At 31.1% G+C, this 27,981-nt stretch overlaps 1 protein-coding gene across 2 annotated transcripts; it reads right to left on the reverse strand.

Moving 5' to 3' along the window:
- Positions 1-1,262: 1,262 nt before the first annotated feature.
- Positions 1,263-27,950, reverse strand: LOC113394127 (alpha-tocopherol transfer protein-like). Of its 2 annotated transcripts, XM_064218266.1 has the most exons (6): positions 27,546-27,950; positions 17,443-17,567; positions 6,119-6,215; positions 4,378-4,398; positions 3,545-3,686; positions 1,263-2,058 (listed from the first exon to the last, which is right to left on the reverse strand). In XM_064218266.1, exons 1-6 carry the CDS (start codon positions 27,836-27,838, stop codon positions 1,810-1,812), a joined length of 927 nt encoding a protein of 308 aa, XP_064074336.1. In that variant the 5' UTR covers positions 27,839-27,950; the 3' UTR covers positions 1,263-1,809. The 2 variants fall into 2 exon arrangements, with proteins under 2 accessions (XP_064074336.1, XP_026487112.2); XM_026631327.2 differs by lacking the exon at positions 4,378-4,398 and having other exon boundaries at positions 1,265-2,058; positions 27,546-27,949.
- Positions 27,951-27,981: the final 31 nt, after the last annotated feature.

The following is a 27,981-nucleotide window of genomic DNA, read 5'->3' on the forward strand; positions in this document are numbered from 1 at the left end:
GAATCATTTTGTTGTAATATATATATATATATATATACATCATCATCAATAAATCTTGATTGTGGCAAGGAGGTTTATACCATACAGACATTTAACCCACACATACGTTGTACTAAACTACCATTCAAATATAATGACTTAAAATCACTATTTATAATGTTAATAATTCTGTATATCAGCTTTTATTACGGTATTCAGATCTAAACCCAGCCTTTTTATTCCAAAATTAATTACTAGTATTCTATAATTAAAAAACACAAATTAAGTACAATATATGAATTTTATAGTTGTATAAATTAGCAATAAAAATTCCTACAGTAATGTTTAATTCAGTAGTCAAACCAAAATTTAAAGGGGCATAAAATAATTTCAAAGTGAAAGATATGCATATTATATTTAATATTACACTAAAGACTTAATTTCAATTCCGAGTATGAAAATTTTATCAAAAACTTGAACTAGTATGTACCAATCATCATTTTGTTGTAATAATTATTTTATTTTTATATAGAGCAACACCACTAAAGCAATTGACATTCGATTTTAGATTCAATAAGGCATTTCTACTAACATGTACAGCTTAAAATACGTTTAACTTTCAATTATGTATTAATTACTGCTTATTTTGACATTTGTCATGTTTTTAAAAATAATTTTATATTTAAACTAAATTATCTACTGATAAAAAAATCTTGTCTATATATAATCAGACTACTAAATACTTTTTTTCAATGATTCAAGCTAGTGCTACGTGTAACTTTTTCTGTTTTTGAAATATACATTTTTTAGTTTTTTAATGATAAAATACATATATGTACATTATATAGTCTATTCTAACCACAAGATAAATAAAAATAAAAAAACTATCATTGAATTGACATAATATTCCCTTCGAAAGTACAATTGTAGTGGATGAGTAGTTAAATTGAATACTTTTATATTATTAGCAATAAAGACATATTAATCAAATACTTTTTGTAGTGCATAATATTATAGAGCTGTATTTAGCAAATTGTATTAAGTATGGTTTTTTAATCAATACTCCTTCTTCAATCAAAACTTCAGAATAAAATAACTGATCTATAAATATGTTTGCTAGTATTTACTTCGAGCAATCAAACCATTAATTTACTATGTTAACGTAAGTAATAAAACTTATACATTATTAAAATCAGATAATTATAATTGCATTCAAATAAGTGGTCCTGTTTGAAATCTCTGACACCAACGAAAAAACCATTGGTCTTTAGATTATATACCATATATTATATATCTTGTATTATATCAACACATACCTATTATATAAAGCTAACTAAACCGCTTAAGTCTAGAACACAAACCACAATTTAAAAATATATCAAACTGTCATGATAACAAATTAAAAAAAATTGTACTCAATCAAAGTACGTAAATAAATATTCTAGATCTATTTTAAAGCAATCGACAAAATATTATTCTCGAGAATGAGTTTCTTCATAGTCGTTTTTATTTTTAAATATTAAATAGGAGACGAATATAAAGAATCCTTAAACAACGTCATCGGCGTAGTCATCAGATTAGCCATTCATGTCAAAGTTAACCATTTCGCTTTTATTTATGTCTAATATTATTTAAATGTATTAATCATACATTTTCGTAAAGGATTCTAGCGACACCTAGAAAAAACACGCTAAAGACAGTAGGTACACAATATTCTTTAACCATTTCACGTATATTATGTTAATGACGCATTATGATTTAAGCTGCAACATCGAGACATGACTAAAGTACGACATTGACAGGTATCTAAAGTGTTGCCAGCAACAAAAACTAATCTATGTCCAAATTTTTAAACGCTCTCTCCATAGCCTTGTCTCGTTTTTTATCAGGGAGTGCGTTTATTCTCTGTTCCTCTTCAGCTTTGAAGTACGGTTCTAGGGATTTCAAATTTTGCATACATTTCTTGTGCAATGTCTGAGTGTCTGGTAAGGTACCTCCATAGTCCGGTGGTAGGGCGGATCTCGGTATAACTGTACCGTAAAACTTCTCAAGGTCCACGTTTTTGTGGTGGAATTTTATCTGAAAAGAGAAAATGTTTACGTCAGTAATAATATATTTACAATAATAGTGCAAAATTACGAAGATTTAAAATATGTATTTAAACTACATACTATCTAAATAAATAATTCCAGTAATAATTGTACTCTTCAATATATATTTTTTTTATTCTTGAATAATCAAACGCTACAGGTAAAATTATTTTTATTTAGTTTATAGAAATATATTTTAACTAGCACACCAACCGTTAAATAAAGTCTTCAACTTCTTTTAAGACTTTATTTAATTTAAACCTTTTCCCGGGACTCAAACTATCTCCATAGCAAATTTCGTCTAAATCGGTTAAGCGTGAAGAGGTAACAGACAGAGTTGCTTTCGCATTTATAACATTAGTACAGATTGTCTTTGCTCATACCACCCACTCGATTAAGAAACTCGTAATAAACATTCTATTTAATTGTAGCTTAAGTCATCTGTCAATATTTTTTTTACATCTATTGTAATTTAACGGGTAGAAATTTAATAACTTGTTTAATTTGTTGTAAGTACATGTATACAGATTGAATTGTAAATTGTCGATTAGAAAATTTACTTTTTGTTTTTAAAGTGTCTATCACACCTTTGCTTCTACTTTAAGCGTTACTCTATATTTGTGTTCCGGTTTGAGTGAGCCAGTGTAGCTACAGGCACAAGGGACATAAAACCACAGTTGCCAAAGTGGGTGGCGCATTGGTTATGTGAGAAATTGCTACAATTTCATACGGTGCCAATGTCTATGGGCTGTAGTGATCATCAAGTCCATTTGCCCGTACGCCTACCGACGCCATACAAAAATGTGAGCGACCACTGAGCTGATTTTGTCACTTTAAAGTAGAAAGTCGAAAAGTAACCGCTGCCAACTATTTCTGCATTAAAAATAGAAATATGCGACAGCAAGTAAACGAAGTACAAATGCTGTTTTATTATTATACGAACATAACATCGGATACCATTATCATGATCGACTGGTTAACTACTGCGGCAGAGCATGAGTCCTCTGGTGGAAGTCTGATCGAATAATTATAATTATTTTGGTTTGAAAATCCACATAAAATTTGCGTTTGTTATGTACGCAACGTCCAGTTGAATGTTAATATTTTTCAATTTGCATTTAACTTCATGTGAGGTCAAATTGTGACCGAAATAAATAAGGTATATTTGATTCACATATCATAGGCAATTTATGTTTGTATATAAATTAATACTTTAATGTTAATAATTACTACGTAGAGAAAATTACTAATACTACTAAACTATATTAAAAACAAAAAACTATAATTGAGGCGAATTAACGGTTTATTTGATCTTTCACTCAAAGTGACACATCTAAACACGAAAAGAATAAAACGACGGAAAATGATATCGTCAGAAAGTCACTCCACCATTTTGGGATTTACGCGTCCGGCATAGAAATGAATATACACTCGAGTGAACGTTCATCAGAGTAAATGTGACTGATATCACTTACCATGTCAAAGAACTTCTTATCCATAAAAGGTCTTATGAGGAGCAAGAGCTTGTCAATGATCGGCTCTGTGTTAAACACGTGTATCGCGCGCATGCGCACCGGCATCGCCTCTTGGACGTACTGGAAGAATTTCCGAAGGGAACTGGAAGTCAATCAAATCAATTTAGAATAATTATTTATTAATATGAGATGAAATTTAAATTCTTAATTGATCACTTGTGAAAAATTTAAAATATTAAATATACAAACAAAATATGACGAAAAATGTTTCTCTAATATAAATAATAGCGCCAAGGCACGAATGTAATTGATGTATGAATTTAAATAGAAACAATCGAACTTCACAAATAACTTACGTTACCTACGTCTGCAATGGACGACCTTTAAATTATACCTTTATAGTAATAAAACAATGAATACGAACCATTGTCATTGATAACTGTACCTTAATTTAATGTATATTAATACATTAAATTACAACACTCAGTACAACAACTAAAATAAATAAACATTATTTTGTCAAGTCTTATAAAGTACCTATTTTTATATAAAAAAATAATCTTAAATATGTTTGCATAAATATTATTTAGGTAATTGAAACTTATGCAATACATATGTTTTAAATAAAATTAAATATATGACAATATGGTCTACTAATTCTGTCTATAAACAAAGTACCTACAATTTTTAAAAAGTTAATTATTATTATATATTTTGTAGTAAACATGAAGAAAATATGCCAAAAAAATGTCTAAAGTAAATGATTTTTTTATCTGTGGATAATTTAAAAACAAAATGGCGAAGCGTGATTGAAATATTTGCGCAATAATTACCTTTGTCTATCCTTTTGAAAGCTATTGAAGTATTAATAATATAATGTTATATAATTTATAATTATAAAAAAACACTCATACATGTGGTGAAAAATAATGAGAAGTGAAAATTATAATCAGTTGATGCTGGGTGTAACGGTGACAGATGTCATTTCCTATCAGGGTTGCAAGGCGTTAAAAAAGCAAATCCGGAATCCGGTCATCAATTAAGTGTCTCATATTTTAGTACAATTAAAGGCATTTTAAAAATATAAACCGGGTATAATATTATTGGTAATGCCTCGATCTTTCCATAGTCTATTCCATGTACAAGAGGACAAAAGCTAAAAAAACAATATTTAAAATCAAAATGACGCGATATCATCGGTCGAGGGCTTGAATAATCTATGATATTCAATACAGCCTCATGAAAAAAATTAAGATAAAAATGAATATAGTAGAATACATTGTTGTATTATAAGTAAATATATATTAATCAAGATCTCTTATTCGTTTACGATATAGATGAGCGAATTTGTTCAACTGAGATGAGACAGTTGAGTGTGGACTGAGCGAGACATATTTTGAATGAAGTGAACGAATAGGCTATTTGACAGGTTTTTAAAATGCATTTTATATTATTTAGTAGAGGTAAAGGAACCCAGTAAACGTTGCTTTTTTTAAAAAATTTAGTACATATTTGCTGATATATATCAAAATAAAAATTCCATATTTAAATAGCGCGCGAAAACGCTACTTTGACAATATGGCGCTGCAATGGGGTCGGTGACGTCACTAGCCTGTATTGTAATCTGTGGCACATATATGTAGGCAAACGAGGTCAATAAGCAAGTGACGTCATCATAACCCCGACCAATCAGGAATGTTTTGTGTCACGTGACAAATGTTTAAAAAAATGCAATTTTATTTATGGATTTTTGAATAAATTAATTATTATTTTCAACTTTCGTTGATAAATAACCATTTTTAGAGCTCATAATATATACTGATTACAATAATTGACACTTTAATTTTCGCATTGTCAAATAGCCTATTGTTAAAACACGAGAATGTAGTTCTAAGAATATTATTAACAATGTAGACGTTTTAATATATTATACTGGTTAGAGGTTTTGTGATCTTTGAATAGAATATTCTTCTTTATATTGCCTTTTTTTATTAATATTTGAGAATTTAATATCGACGAGGACGAAGATGACACCAGAAATTTTGAAAAATCAAATCGTCGAAATCCTCTATCGTCGGATTTGAAATGATTATGTACCTATTGCATTTGGTGTGGACTTGAACTTCAATAAAACAATTTAGGCAGACTATATTGTATATAACACCCACAAAATATTTATTTTTACTGGTAAAAGCAAATTATATATTGTAATACTAGAGACAAGCCCCGACTTCGTACACAGAAAATAGGGTATAAATGATAATGAAAATTTATACCCAATAGCACACATGAATAATATAGCTACCAGTATTCTACCAGTGACGACAATTTTAGAATTGGACCATTACAAAAAACAAAAAGAAACCTTTTTGTAAATTTAGTATATATAATTATTTCACCCCCGTGGGAAGCCTGATGTAAAATTATAACATATTCTTTTCCCAATAAATGCGTTATCAAAATGCAGAAAATAAAAGTTAATTTGGAACGGGTGGATCCTGATATCAGTGCGTATAAATAAACGAATCCTTTTTAATGGTATTCGTATTGATAAGTTTTATTGAGATTACTTACGATAAGCTAACTCGCGTAAGATGTCCCAACCTGACACCTCGCATGTCGAAGACGAAGATGTGTCCTGGCTGTGGACCACGCTTACTTAAACACGAATCTGGAAAAAATTAAATACTAATATTATAAAGGCGAAAGTTCCTTTTTTGTTATACATGAACGCTTAACAGTTTCTAATAAAAATTGCTAGAAACGTCTAATATTTCGTCGATTAACAAGAGTGAGCAACGTTTCTTACTAATAGGAATAAATTATTTCTCCAAGATATTTCAGATAAAGTAACCGTCTGCAAATAACTCACTATTGGTCTAAGATCTACATTCTTGAAGAAGTTTGGAGCTTGTGGACACAAGACTAATCCGATTTTTTCTTTCAACGTCGAGCACGAGTTGAAATTTTAAACGAAATAAAACATAATATGTCGCTCAGTGATACTTATCAGGGCCTGTACCCTTAATCTTCAATTAAGAGCTATCTCGGCACTGGTAAAAAACAAATTATACTAATTGTAAAAAAATCCTGTTGAAAAAATATTTCTTTTTACAAAAAAGCCCAGATACAAAGTTATGTTAGTTCAATACAATTATAAAATATCCTGGCTGAAAGATGTGTGTTTATGATATTCTAGGTGTTAAATCGTCGATTCCACATCAACTTGTAGTTAAGTGTGTCAAGGTCACACGAATCCCCTACAGACGATTTCAATCTGACCTTTATAGAGTGCGGAACATTGCAGATTTCTCGCTCGATATTACACGACCTATAGGTATTATTATTATTATTATTGTTTATATGTTTTGTTTACGCTTGTACACTCGCTTTACAGCAGCTAAGAGAGATCTGATGACACCAGATTGGAACAAAATTACATTAGTAGCCAAGGATATAATTTTTTTTTTATGATATCGGTAAGCCGACGAGCAAACGGGCCACCTGATGGTAAGTGGTCACCACCGCCCATTGACAATGGCGTTGTAAGAAATATTAACCATACCTTACATCACCAATGCGCCACCAACCTTGGGAACCAAAATGTTACGTCCCTTGTGCCTGTAGTTACACTGGCTCACTCACACACACACTGAGTACATCTGTTTAGCGGTATAATATCTGATGAGTGGGTGGTACCTGCCCAGACAGGCTTGCACAAAGCCCTACCACCAAGTTAACATCTGAAAGAATGGTAAATATTTTTTACAGCGCCATTGTCTATTGGTGGGGTTGACCACTTACCATTAGGTGGTCCATTTGCTCTTCCGCCTACATAATCATTAAAAAAAAATGTGTGTTCCATCTCAGAATTTATCAGAACATATCAAGCAGAAGCATACATGTTCGTACAAAGAACGATTATTCCGTTATTCCTACGTTACGAATAAATTAGAGAACCTTCGCTATTAAACAGTGTCCCTGACAAAAATGTTACTGGTTCAAAGGTATAGTAATTAAGTAACTGAGTGAGTTATCTATACTACACTAATATAATAGAGCTGAAGAGTTTGTTTGTCTGGTTGAACGCATTTCATTCTCTCTGTGTTAGATAGCCCATTTATCAAGGAAGGCTAGACAATATACGACGCTACGACCAAAAGTTACGACTATCAATGAAAAATGTTGCAAAAACGGGGGAAAATTATATCATTGAAGAGTTTTCGGTGATCGTGCTGCGTAAACTGTTGAAGTTTCGCAAAAAAATCGCAGAATTTGTAATATAGCCGAACGAAATCGGGACGAGCGGCTAGTATCCAATATGATATAAGTCCTCAGTCCTGACATCACTCAACAAAGCCCTTCCAATACTAAAATTAACTTTTAATTAATTACATCCGAGAAGTTGCAAAATGATTGATTTAAAAACCGATTAAGCTGTTGATAAATTATACACGTAATGCTTTTCGAAATTGAAGATATAGTTGATAAATATTGTCATTAAGGGTTACACGGAAAGGTCATTATGGGGTCCGGTCCTACGTCACACGCGATCAATTATATTGTCCTATATTTAAAAGTTAACACCCCGTGCATCCCACAGCTGGAAAGTATCTGTCCTCTCGCTGAATTTTAAGTGAAGATTATTCCACCACACTACCCAACTTCAGGTAGGTTGCTAATTGACACAATTTCTCTGGACACATGAACGTTTTTTAACTTTTTCCTCCAATGTCGATTACGAGTTCAATTTGAGTGTATTTTGCAGAAATATTTCAAACCCACAGAAATACTTATAAAAGTTGATGAGATTTATAGGAGATAAACATTTTTATAGTGACAGTTACTCCGTTACATAATGCTGGGATATGTATATAAAACCATATGCGTAACATTATTTAACAGGGTAAATGTCACTATAAAAATGAATTTCTCTTATAAATCTTAGCTAGATAGCCGCCTTAGTTTCAAACGACAATAAGGTTCTATATACTAATTTCAGATTAAAGAACTAATATAAAACAAAAAACTTGTTTTATTCCGACTAGGAAAGTCGAAATTCTCGGCTTTTACATGTATTATACATATAAACCTTCCACTTGAATCAATCTGTTTATTGATGAAAACCGTATTAAAATCCGTTGTTTAAATTATCTAAGCGTACAGACGAGACGGCGCGAAACGACTTTGTTTTATACTAAGAGTAACCTTAATTGAGTATCGTGAGGGTTTCTATGCTTTGGAATATTCCAATTATAAAAAAAACAAATCAAGCTTATGAAACATATAGACGGGAATCAACTCTGCGCCAATACCGATAGGGTGCCACCGACTGTCATCGAGGTATACATCAATAATAATATCAAATTATCACCGCGACCAGTCGAAACTAAATGAGATGTTATTGACTATTGATTATACGTTTTCCGGTCTTTACAATAGTTTTTAATATAATACATTCTAAAAAAACCCGATTACGTACGTGTTTTTTTTTTAATATACTTTATATTTTTTTTATGGTTTTCTTAATATATATAAATGCGAACGGCTGAACGGATCTGAATGATATTTAGTACGGAGACAGGTTATAGTATAAAATAGCGCATAACCTTTTATCTTTAAAACTTAAAACCTCTAAAAAAAAAAAGTAACATGACTACGAAAAAGTTACAAAAAGTTGAAGTTGTGCTGTAGTCCAAATAAAAGTTCGACTATAAACATTCTTGAACAACATTAGAGACAACATGACGTAATAGAAACTTATAATAAATTGCATATACATATATAATATAAGCTTATACACGATAAACCTGACGTAAGTTGATGAGGAAGTGGGCATTCTACTTATTCCAAATGCTCATGCTCCATCAGGTCGGAATGTCATTGTAATATCATTGAAGTCACAATGATTATACTTAATTCTGAATCAATCATACTACTAATTAGAAGAGCTGAGCACCCTAAGAAATTGTTATTCTTCTAACATCACCAAACCATCACCATTGGGAACTAAGTTGTCATCTCCCTTGTGAAACAGTATAACTAACTAAAACTAAACTAACACTACAACATTTGCCTTGGTCTTGGTTGTCCTTCCAACCGGGACAGTGATACTAAATATTGAATTCCTCTATAAAATACCGAACATTTTGGTCTGTGATTAAGCGTCGTGTAGAAACGGCATTGAAGCTTATACGACGAGCCAGACCATAACGAAGTGGTTGCTATCGACAACCAATCAGTGTGGTCGGATTCGCTGAATTACATTCTTATATATATAAAACATTTTCGGTGTGTCGTTAAGGAAAAACATTCACAAGAATTGATCAGAGGCTATTATTGTAAACGATTATGCGCCATTTATGATAACACGAGTTATACATACGTAGCTGTTATGTATATTTTACTAAAGTATTACTCTTACTATTTATAAGGACCCAAACCCCACCTCGTCAAATTCACATCCTGTAAATGCACTGCTGGGCTAAGACATCTTTTTAAGGAGAAGATTTGGTGCGTATTTTTTTACACTGTTCCAATGCCGGTAAATACACGTGGAATATCGCAATCCGACGTATTCATACACAGGATAAATTATAAATACAAATTAAGCACAAAATCAAAATAATCTTTATTGAAGTGACTTATAAAGGCTAATTTGAATCGTCTTGTCACAGTGCTGAATAAAATGTTAATCTTCCACCTATTCCCCGTTAAACTTATATATATATCCTGCTTGGACAAATACTTGCTCCATAGTTTTTTATCATTAATATTGTATCGAGTAATATGCCTTATCTATCAATGTTTTTTTGTCATGATATTCAAATTTATTAATAGGCCAAGCCAAAAATGACTAGCTGCGACCCAAAACTGTATCCTTTGATGTCAGGGTTTGATGTCAGGGTTAGAACCCGCAATCTTCGATAAAGATTTACATATCATATCCAATGTGCCACCTCGTCTTATACTAAAGTACATACATAGTTATTACTATTTATGTTTATGTGTGTGTGTTTATCTGTTATATATAAAACTTCCAGTATAATACAGCAATAACCATAAATTAAACATACATACAACACACTTGTATAATGCAAAAACTCGGATGAAACCGCACGCTTCTACTTTTCTTATAAAATTGTAACTTGCAACCACGAGTCAAAATAAGAATGCACGTATATTAGGTTTGCACGACGAATGAATTTGCGCAATGCGTCAGGTGTGTCGCATGCATTAGCCGGTAAGTCACAAATAAGAACGGAACTCGAAAAATCCGAGATATTTAAATATTAATTGTTTGACCGCAGTGAACCGTGCTACGTTATTGACTAAAATTTTGGAGACGAAGTGTAACTTTTCTCATCTCGGTGACAAACCGTTACTAAGCCTTTTCAATCATTGAAGAAAAAATTAAGTATTATTACTGAATTATAATAATGGTGGAACGATTATAATTTATCTTAAGAATCGAATAGATTACTCAATATAAGTATGATGATACTTTCTTGCAGCCCCGTCTTAAGCGCATCCAGTGCAAGAAGCGATCTCATTTAAAAAATGGTTTAAATTCATGTGGTCATAATAGCATGACACAGATAAATATAAATACATAGATATATATAAAACCTCAGATTGACATTTTGAGGTTTTATATAAGCTTTTTTAGGAAATCGACACACGATTGAAGGAACTTTGTACTATAGAAAGAAAAAAAAAAAAAAAAAAAGTTGTACTTAACAATGAACACAAAAATGAGCTCAAATTGAGTTATTCTAGAAGTCCCACATCCATATGCCGGTCAAGTGACCGCGACGCTTGGTAAACGACAGACCTCGCTTTAAACATGAATACTACTAAGAATAAAACAAAATCAGCTTGATTTTTGGGGCAAATTTCCTATTTTTGACAAACTGATATGTCAGCAGCATATGTTTTGAGATGCAAAATTATTCCGCTGTATAGAACTGTAGAATATCAACATCACGGAATATCAATTAGAGAGATGATAATCATTGTATTTGTTTATTATCTGTGGTATATAAAACAGTGTTACCAGAAGCAGTCGGTTAGAACTAGCTTATTCAAATTTTATATTTAAGTATTTAGACAAATTTTATATTCAAATCGACGTTACGGTTTTTGGTTTCAACAAAATTGAAATATTTAATTTATATGCGGTATAATTATTTCATAAAATATATTAAATTTTTTATTATGACCATAAACGCAAATTATTGTGCCAAATACCTACTAGATTTAATTAGCAGAAATTGTATAGAAAATTCTAACCGTAAAATTAATTTAATAATTTTATTTAGTTTCAATGAACTTCGTTTTAGCGGTGAGGGTGAGAGTGAGTTTTAGAGTAAACGTAACGAAACACAAACGTGTGGGGACGGGAGACATGCCTATCTTCGCCATTTACAGTTAACGGATTAAGGATTTAATTAATAATCTATACAGGGTTATTGGTAATTCGACGTATTCCTATTTAGTAGTATTTCGACTATTTGCGATAATTTTAACCCCCATATGCATAATGCAAAAGTTAAACATTTTTGAGTTATCACGTTTTTTTAGTTTTTTTTCAAATTAAGTCAAAAATGCAACTTCAAAAATTTTTAAAAAAGTATCAATTAAAATCAATTTTTTTCTGATTTATGAAAACGATTAAACACTGGTTATTTGTCAATACTAAAATAATAATGATCGGTCCAAATTTAAAAATGCGAGACGGAAAACGATATTATTTTTAATATTTTTTTGTTTTTTTTCCACAAAAATGATCAAAAAACAAAAAAAAACGTTATGAAACTTGTCCTGCAGATTATTTTAAAAACATAACCGTTTTCTTAGCGCTATAAAAATGTATAATAATTAGGAACTTATTTCAAAGCAACCGAAATAAAATGACCACAAAGGACGCTTGTGGAAATTCGTATGGAAATGAATATGTTTACTAATAAAATACTCTTACATTTTAATATCGTTCATATGTATGTTCGGCGCTTAATTTATATAAACGTTTTTTAGTTTTCCTCACGCGTTTCACTTTATTTTCCATATTTACATAATTAAACTTTATAACAAATAATATAATAAAAAACAAATGCCTAATTACTACTACACAATTTTAACTTAATATATTTATTTACAAGAAAGAATAATATTTATTATAAGAAAACATGAAACAATGAATTTACAATTAAAATTACAAAAAAATATCTCGTAACGTAATGATGCGGCGAAACGATCGACACGTCTGTATAGCATCAGGCCTCGGCGGGCAATGTGAGTACACGGCGTTTACGCACTCATGCGTACGCATTTTGTTCGAAAATAAAAATATCTGATTTTAAAAAATCTATTGATTTTACTAAAAAAGTGACACAGAGGTAAAGTAGTATAATGCTTGTAGAATAATCTGACAAAAAACCAGAATTATTGAATATGTATAAGTATAGTTATTTTTTGTTAAAAGATTTTTTTTAGAGGTAACTTTGTGATTTTTTTCTATCGTACCAAATTAATTACATCATATTTTCAAAATAACAAATAAATAGCATGTATCCTGAAGATTATCGTATATTTTTTTCATTTGGTTTACTGCATTGGATCATATACTTTATTGCATTATAAAACTTGCATTTAGCTCATGTAGTCCCCTTAATTAGTAAGTTGGACATTCGACTCGACCATACCTTCAACTGTGGTTTGAATAATAAACATAATCCCTTCCTTTCCACCAAGAAGGACATGTAAAACAAACAACATTTGAAAGTAAGAAACGCGCTCAGTGTTTTTTCATCATTCGAAACCCAAAATGATTAACTAGGACCCACGATCTATCTGACCACTGAGCTATCTCAACTATGGATTATGACTAGCCATAGCTACCCATTTTGACCACACACGGGTAAAATATTTTTGTTATCTGTCGCCTTGTACCAGAATCAAAGAATCACAGAAAAATAGAATTGTCGATACTCTATTACTTATTTTATACTGTCACTTTCTGACATTTTACCATCGTATTCTGTGGTGAGTTTCATGTTTATTCTTATAGCTAATCTAATAATTTACTGAGCTAACCTTTAACCTAACTGCTATTTTTTTTATAAGCCTAGCTAGTCTTCTAACTTAGAATGAAAACATCATGAAACAAACTCATAAAATATTTTTTCTAAGTATATTATGTTGACCGTACTAATGAGATGACGTCATTCGCTACGACCTTGAAGTCGTATATTTTTCGCACATAATTATGGAAAACATATATAGTCTTTAGAGCACATAAACATAATAATAAGGAATATAGAATTTATTCAAAAAAAATCGTTTCTTAAAAATACAGTGAAATCGTTCAATATTTACATTAATAGATGAAAACCCGGCTTCGCTCCGGTAAAATAAATAAAACTAAACACACTTTCTGAACGCACCCGTAAACGCCGAATATGGTCGTCCGTTGAACTGTCATTATGTCATTGAATTTTATGAATTTAATATCGAAATATCTCGATTATACGAATTTTGGAGATATTTTTCAACGATCCATAATTGTGGATAGGTTTTAATCGGGTTCATTGAAGACCTGCACGATATTATTAATATAGAATTTATTAAAGTTATTTAATTATTGCACACAAATTGATTAAATTAAATACAATGTATTGCAAAACAAATGAACAACAACATTTGTCACAAAAGCCACTGTCTGTCGTTGGCACATCGAAACAATTCATACGTAATTGAAGACGAATGATTTGCAACAATTATTATACAATTATAAACCATTATAATAAAATTATAATTTATACAAATGGATTGCTTTACATTTATATAGTTTCTTGCGCCGATTCTTCTTAGAGCTCCGGAGGCACGGGATTGTGAACGAATTAAATTTTCTAATTGATTTTAATTTCTAAACCTAGATCCTCTAGAACAACGGTGCAATCAGCTTATCTATAAGACTTTGCGTAGGAAACTATTAAAAAATAAAGTTGCACGAATGATAATAACAGAAAAATCGGAATCCACAATACCGTTTTTCAATGGTTTCTTGACTGATTGCTGAGCTACGTCAAACCAGCATACACAAGTGGCATGGGTCTCTATTATAGTTATAAAAGTTATCGCACTAATGTTAAGAGGATATAAGTCTTTTGTCGGTTGTATGTTCCAATAAAGTTGTAATTGTAATTTAATTTCATAGACAAATATTAGAAATCCTATTTAGTAGACCTGAGTAATTTATTCTTATATTATAAATGAGAATATCTGTCTGCCTGTAACGTTTTCACGGTTAAAACAGTGAACCGACTTTTATGAAATTTGGTATCAAGCAAACTTGAATTCCAAGGAAGGATATAGCCTTTTTATCCTCAATCTTTTTTATACTTATAGACTTTTTAAACGTAACACCTGACGAACTGATAAAGCGAGAAAAGCTGCGGGCAACACCTGAGTATTTAATCCTCATTCTTTATAAATCCGAAAACTCGTTCGAATAGCATGATAACCATCAATACTTAGTTTTTAGGACTTACCATCTCTTCTCACCTTTTGTTCTAGTGCTTCACTTACACACACATGCACATGTTTGCCTACATGTAAGTAAAGCCGTGTCTAATAATAGAATTTTACGATAGATTTACGACTCAATTATCGATGTACTTAAGGAATTTATAATTGTTATTTTAGTTTAATATTTCATTTTTTATATATATATTCCTTTCAAATATGGGACGAGTCGACTTGACAGCGCTCAATTATTGTTCAACCTGCATTCTTTGCTAAATTAAAAGCCAATCATTTAACTCGGTTCGTCTGGTTAGGTAGCACTATATATTCTACCGGCAAACAGCAATACTTAGTATTATTGTGTTGTGGTTGGAAGAGTGAGTGAGCCAATATAACAGGCACAGATACAGAACATCTTAGTTCCCATGAGCATATATATAGCCGATGCAAGTATTGCTTAATATTTCTTACAGCGCCGAGATTTTTACGAACTTAGGTACATACATTTATGGTTTATTTTACGACGATCAAAGTTTTTATCATATAATAAGCAAATTAAGTACATTAATCGACTTCGAGTGTAAAAAGTTAACGGTCAACAACATTCACAATAGCCGTCCGCCTTGTGCCTATTTCGTATCGTAGAACCTTGATAAAAAAAACTCTTTTATTTTTTTGAATATATAGATTTTTTTTTTTAAATTAAATAATATTATAAAAAATAATCGTTATAAAGAGGCAAAACATAATTATAGTTACGTATTGTTTTTATTAAATTACCAGTTTCTTGATTATTGAGATGACTGAATAATTTATACCTTTGCGTCGTGTTAGCATTTTAACCTTTAAGAAAAACATGTTTATCGATGCACTGACAAACAGCGTCATTTAAGAACTCGTACTAGTACGAATTTATATAAACATAACATTAGAATTAAACCCTCCCGCGGCTCCGTCCGCGTGAGAGTAGAGGGTTTAAGGATAAAAGTAACCTATGTATCATGTTAGCATAGACTATAATCAATCTATGTATTAAATTTCATTCGGATTCGTTAACGACGTGATTAATTTACATCCCTTCACCCATCCGTACAATATAGGTATAATTTATTTATTTAAATAATTTTGCGTCCGAATAACGATACTAAATGGTCACCGTGAATTTTTATGGTGAAATTTCAACCTAAGGGCGACACTGCTATATAACGTGTGTGTGTGTGTGTGTATGTGTGAGTGTGTAACTAAAGTGTAGGAGACAGACACGGCATAGGACGCGCATTTGTCGCACTTACTAATAACAAAGATATTTGTTTAAATAAAATAAAATAGGACGATGATAATTAATAGAACAGGACGTACTTAACGCACAAACTTCTATTCACAAACATATTTGACCGCACTCGTCTGCGGAACCTTTATAATCCGACACGGTCGGAAAGAGTTCAGGTAAATATCAACTTCCAGAGTCTGGGTTGCAGCTGAATATTTCTTGACAGAACGACCGGATAACTTTTTATTGACAATAGTGGGGTTTGCGTTTCAAGTATTAAGTACTGCAGCCTTTATAAATTAGCTACTGAACCAACGAGATAGTTATTATAATACGACATGGCGTCAAAATTATATCCTAAGACAAGACTATCCTTTATTTTAATTCGACTATAAAATATATAATCCGTACGTATATTTCATATTATACGTAAAATACACTTTAACATACTTTAATCATTGAACTTACGGTAATCTTAAATTATAATTCATTTTATTTTACACTTCTTAAAGTAGTCTTTGATATAAGTTGGACTAACAGGCTTCGTTAGGTTTATTTGTAAAGTATTCTTTACTTAAGTCATATGTACGTCGTGAAAAAATACAATGTTGTGGAAGTGTATATATCCATACACACATACCCAGACACATGCACATGTTTGCGTACATGTAAGTAAAGTCGTGTCTAATAATAGAATTTTACGATAGATTTATGACTCAATTATCGATGTACTTAAGTCATTTATAATTGTTATTTTAGTTTAATATTTCATTTTTTATATATATATTCTTTTCAAATATGGGACGAGTCGACTTGACAGCGCTCAATTATTGTTCAACCTGCATTCGTTGCTAAATTAAAAGCCAATCATTTAACTCGGCCCGTCTGGTTAGGTACCACTATATATTCTACCGGCAAACAGCAATACTTAGTATTTTTGTGTTCCAGTTTGAAGGGTGAATGAGCCAACGCAATTACGGATATATTGAAGATAATTTTAGTTGGTTGGTTAGGGCGCATTGGCGAGGTAAGGTATCATTTGCCAGTCTGCCAATCTTTATTCAATAAAAAGAGAAATCTATGAGATCAAAGGTTGTCTTACCAACTGTCATGAAGAGAAGCTTACAGCCAGGTTCAAAGTGATACTTGGAAGGCTCGGTGTAGTGCAATCGGTGGTATATCAGGTCGTAACCATCACATGATTTCTCTGGCAGCACGGCGAACTCTCTGTAACAAATGATCCCGTTTAAAATTTATGGTAATATTTCGGGATCACTCTGATACCAATGTTCGTAGAAATTGCTCCTTCCATTTTAATTACCGATAAACAAATAGAACTCATCAACATGGAAGGACGGTTTCCTAACAGATAAAAAAGTATGTATGGTTAGAAAACATCGATTTAATTTGTGAAAAGATCAATATATATATCAATAGATTTATTTAAGAGGACAGTTTTTACGGAACGCTAAAATAGCGCTTACTATTTTCAAAATATCTTAAAACTGGAGCATTGATTATGGATGAAAAAAAACATTCAGTATCTTAATAGATACATCTCAAGTTTCACCGCATGATATTTATAAAATTTGTATCAATAACCTAGTAAATTCATCATCAACATCACTCCAAACACTGAAATCGACCTTTTCTATTAACATTTTTTAAGCTATTTAGCTGCTAATTTATACATGTATTTTTGGTTAAATGGGGACACAAGTGTAAATAATAAATTCACCGTGTTCAATTTCTATTATATCATACAATATTACAGTAATTTTTATTTAAGTATTGCTTACTCTTTGGCATTCGTCGTCGATACTTTTTAGTATGGAGAAAATGATTTGATGGTTTTGACTTATTATTCGACACTAATTACCAATTTTTTGAGATTTTTTTTTACCTAAGTTTAGACAAAATGGTGATGATTGATTAATGTTAACATTGTTTAATTTGAGGTTTAATTGTTATATTTCTGAAACTAATTAAAATTTTGTATATACTTAGTTGTATTTTAATTTTATGTAAAGGCATGGGGTGCATTCGGACAGTTAGACAGTATATTTGTACACGAATGTGCGCCCTTAAATTTTATTAACCACCAGTATATCAAAATAATTTTTTTATTATTTTTCTAAAGAAAGATTTATCGACTATTAGTCCAGTCACATATTATTAAGTTAGTTCTTTGATAAATAAATATTTATGTAATAATAAATAAAAATTTAACGATTTTAATTGGCTTTTTAATTTCCCGATATGAATCTACCCCATGGAGTACGAAAGTACCCCATTTACTGCACGAATATACCCATACCATACCCATACGTGGGGTACATTCGTACAAATATTTTATGTAGAAAAATGCCTATAACCCTTTAACCTTTTGGCATAATAGTTTTAGACTTTTTTGTAACAAACTATAATATATTTGTTACACTTAAGTACATAAACTAGGTAAATACGACAATTAATTACATAGTAAAAAAATAAAATCTAAAAAGTGTACGAAGGGTAACCACTTTCCCCTTATGTCGAATTAAAAGTACAAAATTGTAAGGATGAACATAGTGAATATCTGAATGTACCTGTATGTAATTTAATGTTTGCACTATCCTGCTTATTTTTTTCTCTAAATTCGAAATTTAAAACAAACACCAACTCATACCATTACTCATGTCGTTTAGTTCGTCTGCTTAATTCCTAATTATTTAAATGCTTAATTAAAATAGTGCATAGTGCTAAGCAAAAACGGTTGATATACATTCCATTGTGTATTGATGCTATACTTAGTTAGTACCTGTCATGGCCAGATACCGTCAACGGCCCACGCCCCTGATTTTTGTGTAATACAAAATAATTTTAATTGAATTATTTCATAAAAATACTTTTTTTTTAATAAAGACTTGTTTAACCAAGAAAAATATTCTTGTCTTTAGTTTTTAGTTAATTAAAAAAAAATCATTTGATTAATATTTATTTATTTATTTTTATTTATAAAATTTAAGTAAGTGATTATTTAATGTGTCTTCACACCCTAATTCGGTTTACATACCAACCTTAAAATATCCAGAAAATAATAATTATTTAGTTAGACGGAAGTAGTTGAAACAATAAAAATCATAATGTATATATATTAGACATCTTAATGCACTCTGACCGCACCCTATGCTAACAATTAATTTATAATTGTGTTTGCGAGTGACAACATTATAGCTAATACATTACTCATAAATAAATGTATTTTTATAAATCCTACGTTATGAACGCGCAATGAAAATTTAAATTATTCGTTGCAACGAAAACAAGCAACTAATTGTCTACGGGGATGCGTACGATACACTGCACAATGCAACTGTATTATTGGAAAGTACCTATGTGTGTGTTCTAAAATAAATTCCCACGCTTACAAAATACGCTCTTAAGTGTTTAACAATTGACGCATTGAATTGAGTAATTTAGACGAAACGATGTTTGAAATAATTTTGATAATCATTTCACCGTGGAAAAAACTTTGTCTAGACAAACACTCCCACTGGTGGGGTTAGTCAAATTAAGATAATTCCTGTAAAACAATTATTTGAATCAAATGTGGTTGTAGACTCAATCCAAGTGAAGACTTGTCAAGATTTTCCATTTCTCATAAAAACTAAGTGCACAAACGTTATTTGTGCCGGTGATACGTGATATGAAACCGGCCAAGGTACAATTAAAACTTATTAAATTTATTTGTCGATATGTGAATAACAATGTTTGCTGTCGTACTTTAAACGTCTACATTTAATTACCAATACGATTGAATATTTATATAATATATACTATGAAAAAAAATACTAAAACAATACGTGAAATCTAAATTGGCCCGCCGACAATAGTGTTGTGGAGATGTTCTGATTTTAACCGACCAAATTAATCGTAGATGTGATATCATATTTATTACACGCAAAAAATGCTAAGGTGCCTTCTAAAAGATATTCTCTTAAACTAAAAATCGAACAACGTGAGTTATAGACGATATTTGCGAAGATATGTACGTGAGATTTAGCACTTGGCTGATATGTCTCATTCTACCTTGATTAGTTTTAGTAGAACATTTGCCTTGAATAATGGGAAATCCGTACCATAGTTTCAGCATGAAAGGACTTTGGAAATCCGTAAGACACACAAAGTAATATTATTTTATCAATAGAACTGGTCATGGGGGTCCTGGCGATGTTAAACACACATTTAAGTATAATTGTGAATTCCAAATTCTAAATTGAATTTAATTATTATGGTTCTTCGATGTCATTTTAGATTTCAGTTGAGATATAGGTAATATCAGTGTAATGGTCGGAGCTAAACGAACATTGAATAATTAGGAATTTTGAGTAGCAGACGTTTGAGGCGGCAACACATCGGCTTAATCAGGTGGAGACGAACTAGTTACGTTGCTCTTTTTTACTAGTGATATACAAGTTAATTAATTAATGAGGGCAAAAATTATTGAAGAGCCTTAAATGTATTTGGAAAATGAAAAACACGATGTACAGAAAGTTGGTATGAAAACTTGGTTAGTAAAACACGAAACAGAACTATCTGGAAAGATGTATATGGCCACGCTGATCCGCTCGCGGCTCTATAACTTTAGTTACCAGCTATAAAGTTCACAATTGGTGGCAAATAGTTAATACTTGTGTTTATGAAAAAACTCTGTAATAGCAATCTGGATATTAGTTTCACGAGCCACATTATCGTTGGCATTCGGTAAAAAATAAAAATATCTTAATTGTTCATAATTTTGTGCCATAGGTACTGTCAAACTTAATTATTAACGGAGCCAAGTTGGCCAGTGACAAGAGCACACAGATCTTCCAGAGGCTGCTGGTTGCCGAAGAATGACTTTTACTTGGATATTCATAAGACAGCAGTGCAACATTAATCATCTCTTTGTAAATACATGAACAGACAGGTAATCGATATTTCAACAGTCGATCAGAAAGTCGATCATAATTTGATTATACATTGTTTCTTCCTAATTTTCTGACTTAATTCGACGACGATTCTGTGATGCTTTTCAATAAAGTTTATTTGTTTTAATTCTAAGTACAAATCGGAATTAATTACCGTCCTTTATAATTACTGCAAGTTTGATACTTCAATCTCAAAGTGATATTAGAGAACCTATTTTATCTTCAAAGAACAAGGTAAAATACGAAGTTCAGGATCGAGCTTAACATGTCTGACGAGATTAATTTTAATTTAATATAATTTTGGAATGTTATCCCTAATTTTTTCCTTTTCATTATCTTTTCAAGACGGCGGAATGTGATTAATAATCTTTTTTATTAGATTATTCTGCATAATATAGGTAGCCACCCAACCCGATTTCATGCGATTGAAAGATATTTATATATTTGTTAAATCGAAATACATATATGTACTACCAGTACCGGACAAAGGCTTTGTGTCCGTTCTAGAAGATAATTTAAAGCATATTCTCTCAAACTATTTCTATACACATGGTACACTTAGAAGATTTTCATCCTTCACATGCAGGTTTTGCGGTGAAAATCGAGCATGAGATGATTTATTATACACAAAGAAAAACACATGGAATTCAGTGGTGTGTTTGGGGTTGAAGCTGCAATAATGGGTTAAGATTCACATCTATCACATATTGTTATTATATCTATATAATATTTATCTCACGAAGAATCAGGCATAGCATTAGATATATATGCGATATTGCGCATAAAATCATTGTATTAATTAATCTTTACATGTTTCTCCACATGACAGACTAATAAATACCATACGATCTGTACATTAATCACTCAATGTATTTATTATGTATTTTGCGTTCGTTTTTTGCAGACTACATACCTATTGTAAAAAAATAATTCTCGCCGTTTCTTTATGTCGGTCTGAACACCTAACTCAAAAACTCAAAAAATAATTCATAAGGAAGGTTAACATGTCAAAAACCAAAAGAGTTGCATGTATTACAATATTAACGTGTTATGTAACCTTTATTTTAAACCGAATGGGTACATACATAGTATACACGACTGCCTAATATAAAGCGTCTTACGTAAATGCCTCTCGGTTCTAGAATTCATTCCAATGTAAATGCTTGATTACTTAACATAAAAAATAATCGCCATTAATAAAGCTCTTGGTCCCAATGAACGAGTTCAGTTTATCTCCATATCAATCAAATGTTATTAACTTCTATCTTAGTATATGTAATAAAATATTCCACGTAATCAAAGCGAAGGTCACGGACATATTCGTCTTAAAATTATATTGCAAACTAAACTAATAGTCGACCGATAAAGCGTCTGAAGTTTGCATTATAGTAGTTGCTGATTTGGTCTGTGGACACTCATGGTGATATTTTTTATCACCGATTTAACCACGGCCACTAAACACAAGTGAGACTCTGAGAATCCGATGCACTGCACAAATCCCTCATAATCGGAAGGGTAAACAAACCCAAAATATTTCGTGTTTTTCGAGACACCAGTCTGAACACTGCCAAGTTCCAAACTCTGGAAGTTACTAAGAGTTTATGGACAGAAAAACTCAACGACTTTTAAAAGGCTGGGTGACGATCAGACTATATCAGAATTTAAGTCGATTTGCTAGATAAGATATATATATTTATATTTTAAAATTAGCAAGAGGACTGTGCACAAATTGTAACTGCTATTCACATAAATATAATTTTGTAATAAGACAAAATAACCTTTTAGTTAGATAACAAAATTGTTGACAACTTACAATACGACGTGTTAAAACATCATAAATGAGGTCAAACGTAGAAACATATTGAGTTTGATGAAATAATTTTGCTGGTATTTTAGTGACAAAGAACTAATCTTCAGTGAATAAAAATTTAGTAAATTAGCTAATGATTGAAAAATCTGGAGATATTATAATTAAAAATAAACATTTTAAACATATTAGTTGATACATTATAATTGTTTCTATACTATACGAGTATAAATCCAGAATCGATTTTAGCAATGGGGTACAAATATATTTCCGACAGATAGGAAGGCGATGAGGAAATACATGCTATATAACTTAAAAATATATTAATGGTTTGGAATATTTTGTATAAAAATGGATGTTAGTACATACATATGTTTGAGATCAATCGACTTCGACACCGTTTGTTTGCAACGATGTTCTTTTGCGACTTAAAGTAGATTAGGTCGTAGGGCTTTGTGCAAACCCGTCTGGGTAGGTAAAACCACTCGTCAGTTATTCTGCCGCCAATCAGCAATACTTGGTAAAAAAAGAGAGGGAGAGGTCAGATTGCCTGGAGGAGGATAACGCCTGGCGATGTAAAAAGTCGCAGGGTCGATCCTGAACTGAACCCTTAGGCTATTGTCGTCCCAACAACTAACATTTTACGTTTAATTGGAGGGGTAAATAGGAATAACTAATATTCCTTATATTGGAACACATTTATTATTTAAAAAATACATTCTAATATATAAGATAATTAAATACATTCGTATCGCTTTGTTTGTACATTATACTTTACCTATGAGGAAATGACTAACGATAACAATTAGAAAATAAATTAACATATACACCGTTAAAAAAAAGTAGTTCCGTATAAATATATATATATATATCCATACAACAGATTTTGGATAAATTCCGTATGGAGTTTCAATCCAGGGGGCATATGCCACTTTTTTTTAATTCAACTCTCTTTAAATTGGGATGGGAAAAGCTTGTGTGCTGTAGGCAAAATTTTGTAAATTTCGAGTAGAAAAAAAAAACAACGGAAATGTTTCAAATCTGTTTATGCATCAGAGAACTTGGAAGTTCGGTATTCTCCAAACAAGCCCGACCCAGTTTTATACTTCCCGAAGTATAAACTCTAGGAAAGTAATCCGCTACAACTTAAAAGCTAAACTACTGTGTATACATTTCTAAGTTAACGCTTAAATAAGCCTTTATAACCCAATTTAAAGCTTCAATGCAATGCAATTTTTAACGGACTCATAGAAATAAGGATGTTAACTACGCCGTACTTTTATTTAGTTTGTTGTTGTTACCTTACGATTTCCGTCATTTATAAACCGTTTTCAAATTCATTTTTTTTTTGTTCCGAATATGTATTCGTACGTCATTCAATACGTAATGTAATTATTAGTAACGTTAAATAAAGACTTAGACCTTAAATATACCGATTTCTAAAATAATCTAGATATCCAAGTACTTTTTGGATTCGTAAACGAAGCCTAAGATTTGAATCCACTTAAAGATTTTTGTTCGCACTTCGTTCCTAATCGTGATAAATAGATTTAGCTATTTTCAATCAGAGATTACAGAACGACACAAAAAATATCGGCGAAAACTTTGATTTGAGACTGATTTTATTAACATCCGAGGAATACTTAACAATTTATAACGTACATCGAAATAATTGGGACTTAGACCAGTGGTTAGAACGCGCCTAGAACCAATTATGGGTATAAAGCCACGCCAGCTCTATTAATTTTCCATGTTCTTCTTCTTAAAGAGATAAGAGGCTAAGGCCCAGAGGAACATTACTTACAGCATTTTAGCGCATTCGCGATAAAGGTTAGACAGGACAGAACGATTATATTTCTTACAGCGCTTACTATGGGCAGTGGAGACCACTTACCTTAAGGTGGCTCAGTCGCCTCTCATTAACATAAAAAAAAAACAGTTTTAGGTTATAACTATGTTATTATTGTTAAACTAGTGAAAATAATACCGACCACAACCGCCTAGATTGTCTTCGGCAAATGAGACCACATACTTTGTGGTCACAAAATTATGTGTACTTTATATAATAGCAGAGCTTAAAAACTAATTATTTCATTTTATTTTTATATACCTTTAATATTCATATTTATTTCTCTTCTGATCTCTATTGTTGGCATAAGTATGATGATCATCACCTATTTAGAGGCTAAATAGGTGATGACTTAAAAAACTGGCTTCTTTTTTTGAATATCAAGTCAGTTATTACGGAAAAAGACAAAAAAGTTTATAAGTAAGGTCGTTGGTCATTAAATTTAAGAATAATAAACACAGTTTCGCATTTTCTTGCATGTACATGTGTACTATAGGAATGACATTAACGGCTCGTTAGGAACTCAGAACCGTTCGATTACTGATACACAAATACGATTAGTTAAATATAGGAACTAGGCTCGATGTAACGAGAGAGATCCTTTATATCTTGTTACTGTCAATATCTTCAAAGAAAAATCCAATACCAAAACCGTAATTAGCAACTGGACAAGGAGACAGCTATAGTGTATTGCTGCGTCCTTGTCATACATACATTAAACTTAAGTATAATATATAGTTTAATTAATATTATCTGCTTCAATATAAATATGTTTTGAAATGAACCGATTTTCAAGTATACCTACGGGGATCAAGGCCTTGACCATTCGCCGACTGCCGAATTTTCATGTTCAATTTATTCTTACTCGTCGTGAACAACAATATCCATATTAAATTAATATATATATACAAATTAAGAAAAGAATAAAGAAATTATTCTTCTTTAAGCATCAAGATGTATTTCTTCAACGAGACTAATATATGCGGGATACTTTTAAATAAATTTTAAGATATACCTACTTTTAAACGTTGAGTTCATCCACTAGGCTAATCGACATTTAGATGTGTAGATGAATGACGTTGTTCAGTGAAAGGGCTATACGTGCTATTTAACAGCTATTTCAAACAGTTGGCTGTGAATATTATATACAACTTTATACAAATAGCTTAATTTTTTTAACAGAGAATAGAGGTCATTTTTCCCCAACGTTGAGCACAAATTTTAATGGCTTATTCTTTAAATATTTCAACATAAAAGTTCAAGACAAATTCTGATTCCGGTTTAATCAATTTATGATCCAAGCTTCATTTTGTTAGCCTTTAAATTTTTTATCATATACACACAATATTAACAGTAATAACTAACGACGGAGAGGCATTCAACTAGATTGTTTTATTCTGTAACAAAAAAAAAGCAGCCAATGGTAACCACATGTTTTCAATAATCTATATTAAAAACAAAATCTATTCATAATAACTTAATCATCTTATTAGTATGACACACGACACGCTTATTCTTATTTTGATTTGAAATATGTACCTTTATAATGTATAAGTTGAGATAAGAAAAAAATCTTCCTATTGAAATTAAAGCGCGTTGACTTTCATATAGAACTATAATCTCTCAAAGTATAATTCAGCTGCACGGAATATATATTTGTAATAAAATGAATTTAACAAGACTTAGGTATCCAATTTGTTATACAGCTTTTTTAATGTTTAAAACATATTCAATATCAACCTTATGATATCTGTGTTAGGTGTAAGTTGTTTTAAAAATGTTATGCTTATAATAGGACACTGGCATTATATGGCTGGGTATTCCCGAGTTATAACTTATTTTATCACCAAAAAGCAACAAATTGTATTGCTTTGCTCCAGTTTAAAGGGGATCCCAACTAGTGCAGAAGAAATTAAATTAAAAATAATAGTAGAAAATTAAATATCTACAAATTTTAAAGGAGAAAAACTGTAGTAGCCATGATACAAATGTAAAAAATGTAAACCCTAATGTACCACTGGGCTTAGGCCTCCTCTTCCTTCGTAGAGAAGGTATGAAGCTTTTTCCCTCACACGTCACCACTGAAGTTTGGTGGATGCAGGTTTCCTAACAATAATAACAAAGTAAGGACTAATCGAAAGAAAATTAAGTGGTGATTCTATAGGTATGAAACTGCAATTATCAATTAAGATTCACACATTTTAACAACTAGGTCAAGTTACAACTATTGATAAAATATAATTCGTTTTTGTAACTAAAACGAAGTGAACAATTATCTACTAATGATGAATATTAATGAGCAAATAATACAAAGTAGATGCAGATATTAATGTCATTTATATATTTCAATTTCTGTGAATCCATTCGAACAATTAACATTAATGAATATTAAAACCACAATATTTCCAATGAACTAACCAAGACTAAGAATTCAAGTTCCTTCGTAAATTGTACATTACTGACAATTAAATGTAGGTATTGTTTGTGTGTGCATTCCACAATGTCATGGGTATATTTTATACACTTTAAGTATATAATTTTATGTAAGTTTGCACACATATACTGGTTAGTATTAAAATAATATTGAGTGTACTTACAATGCCTCTACAGACGGCTTTAGTTCGTCGGAATTTATAATTCTGTTGTCAAATATTTCCGGAGTATTTTTTCTGATATTGTAGTATTTTTCTATGCAAGTCTTTATCTTCTCAATATCCCCGTAACAAGCGTTATAAAATAAAAGCAATTGTTTATCTGTAAGATCCTTTGGCACATATTTTGATTTGTCTAATTTTTGTGTCCAATCTTTTATATGATCGAAATCCGCTTGTGAAAATATATCCAGAGAAGCAACTGCGGCATCGTAGTCATACTCTAATTCAACTGGCATTTTTTATTTGATTAATTTATTCGTTAATAATATTATTTACGCGATATTTCAAAACAGACCGAACGTCCAACCTTCTCACTATTCATTTGACAACTGAGATTTGAAATTTGAAAATGACAACTTCTATTACGTATGTCATTGTT

This window comes from Vanessa tameamea, chromosome 21 (assembly GCF_037043105.1).
Source record: "Vanessa tameamea isolate UH-Manoa-2023 chromosome 21, ilVanTame1 primary haplotype, whole genome shotgun sequence".
Taxonomy (NCBI): domain Eukaryota; kingdom Metazoa; phylum Arthropoda; class Insecta; order Lepidoptera; family Nymphalidae; genus Vanessa; species Vanessa tameamea.

Excerpts from the sequence above, each read along its gene's own strand:
- LOC113394127 (XM_064218266.1), bottom strand. The coding sequence starts at position 27,838 with ATGCCAGTTGAATTAGAGTATGACTACGATGCCGCAGTTGCTTCTCTG. Across the intron at positions 4,399-6,118 it reads CTTACGCGAGTTAGCTTATC|CTTTCAAAAGGATAGACAAA; the intron begins GTAAGTAATCTC and ends ATACTTCAATAG. Across the intron at positions 2,059-3,544 it reads ATAAGAAGTTCTTTGACATG|ATAAAATTCCACCACAAAAA; the intron begins GTAAGTGATATC and ends TTCTCTTTTCAG.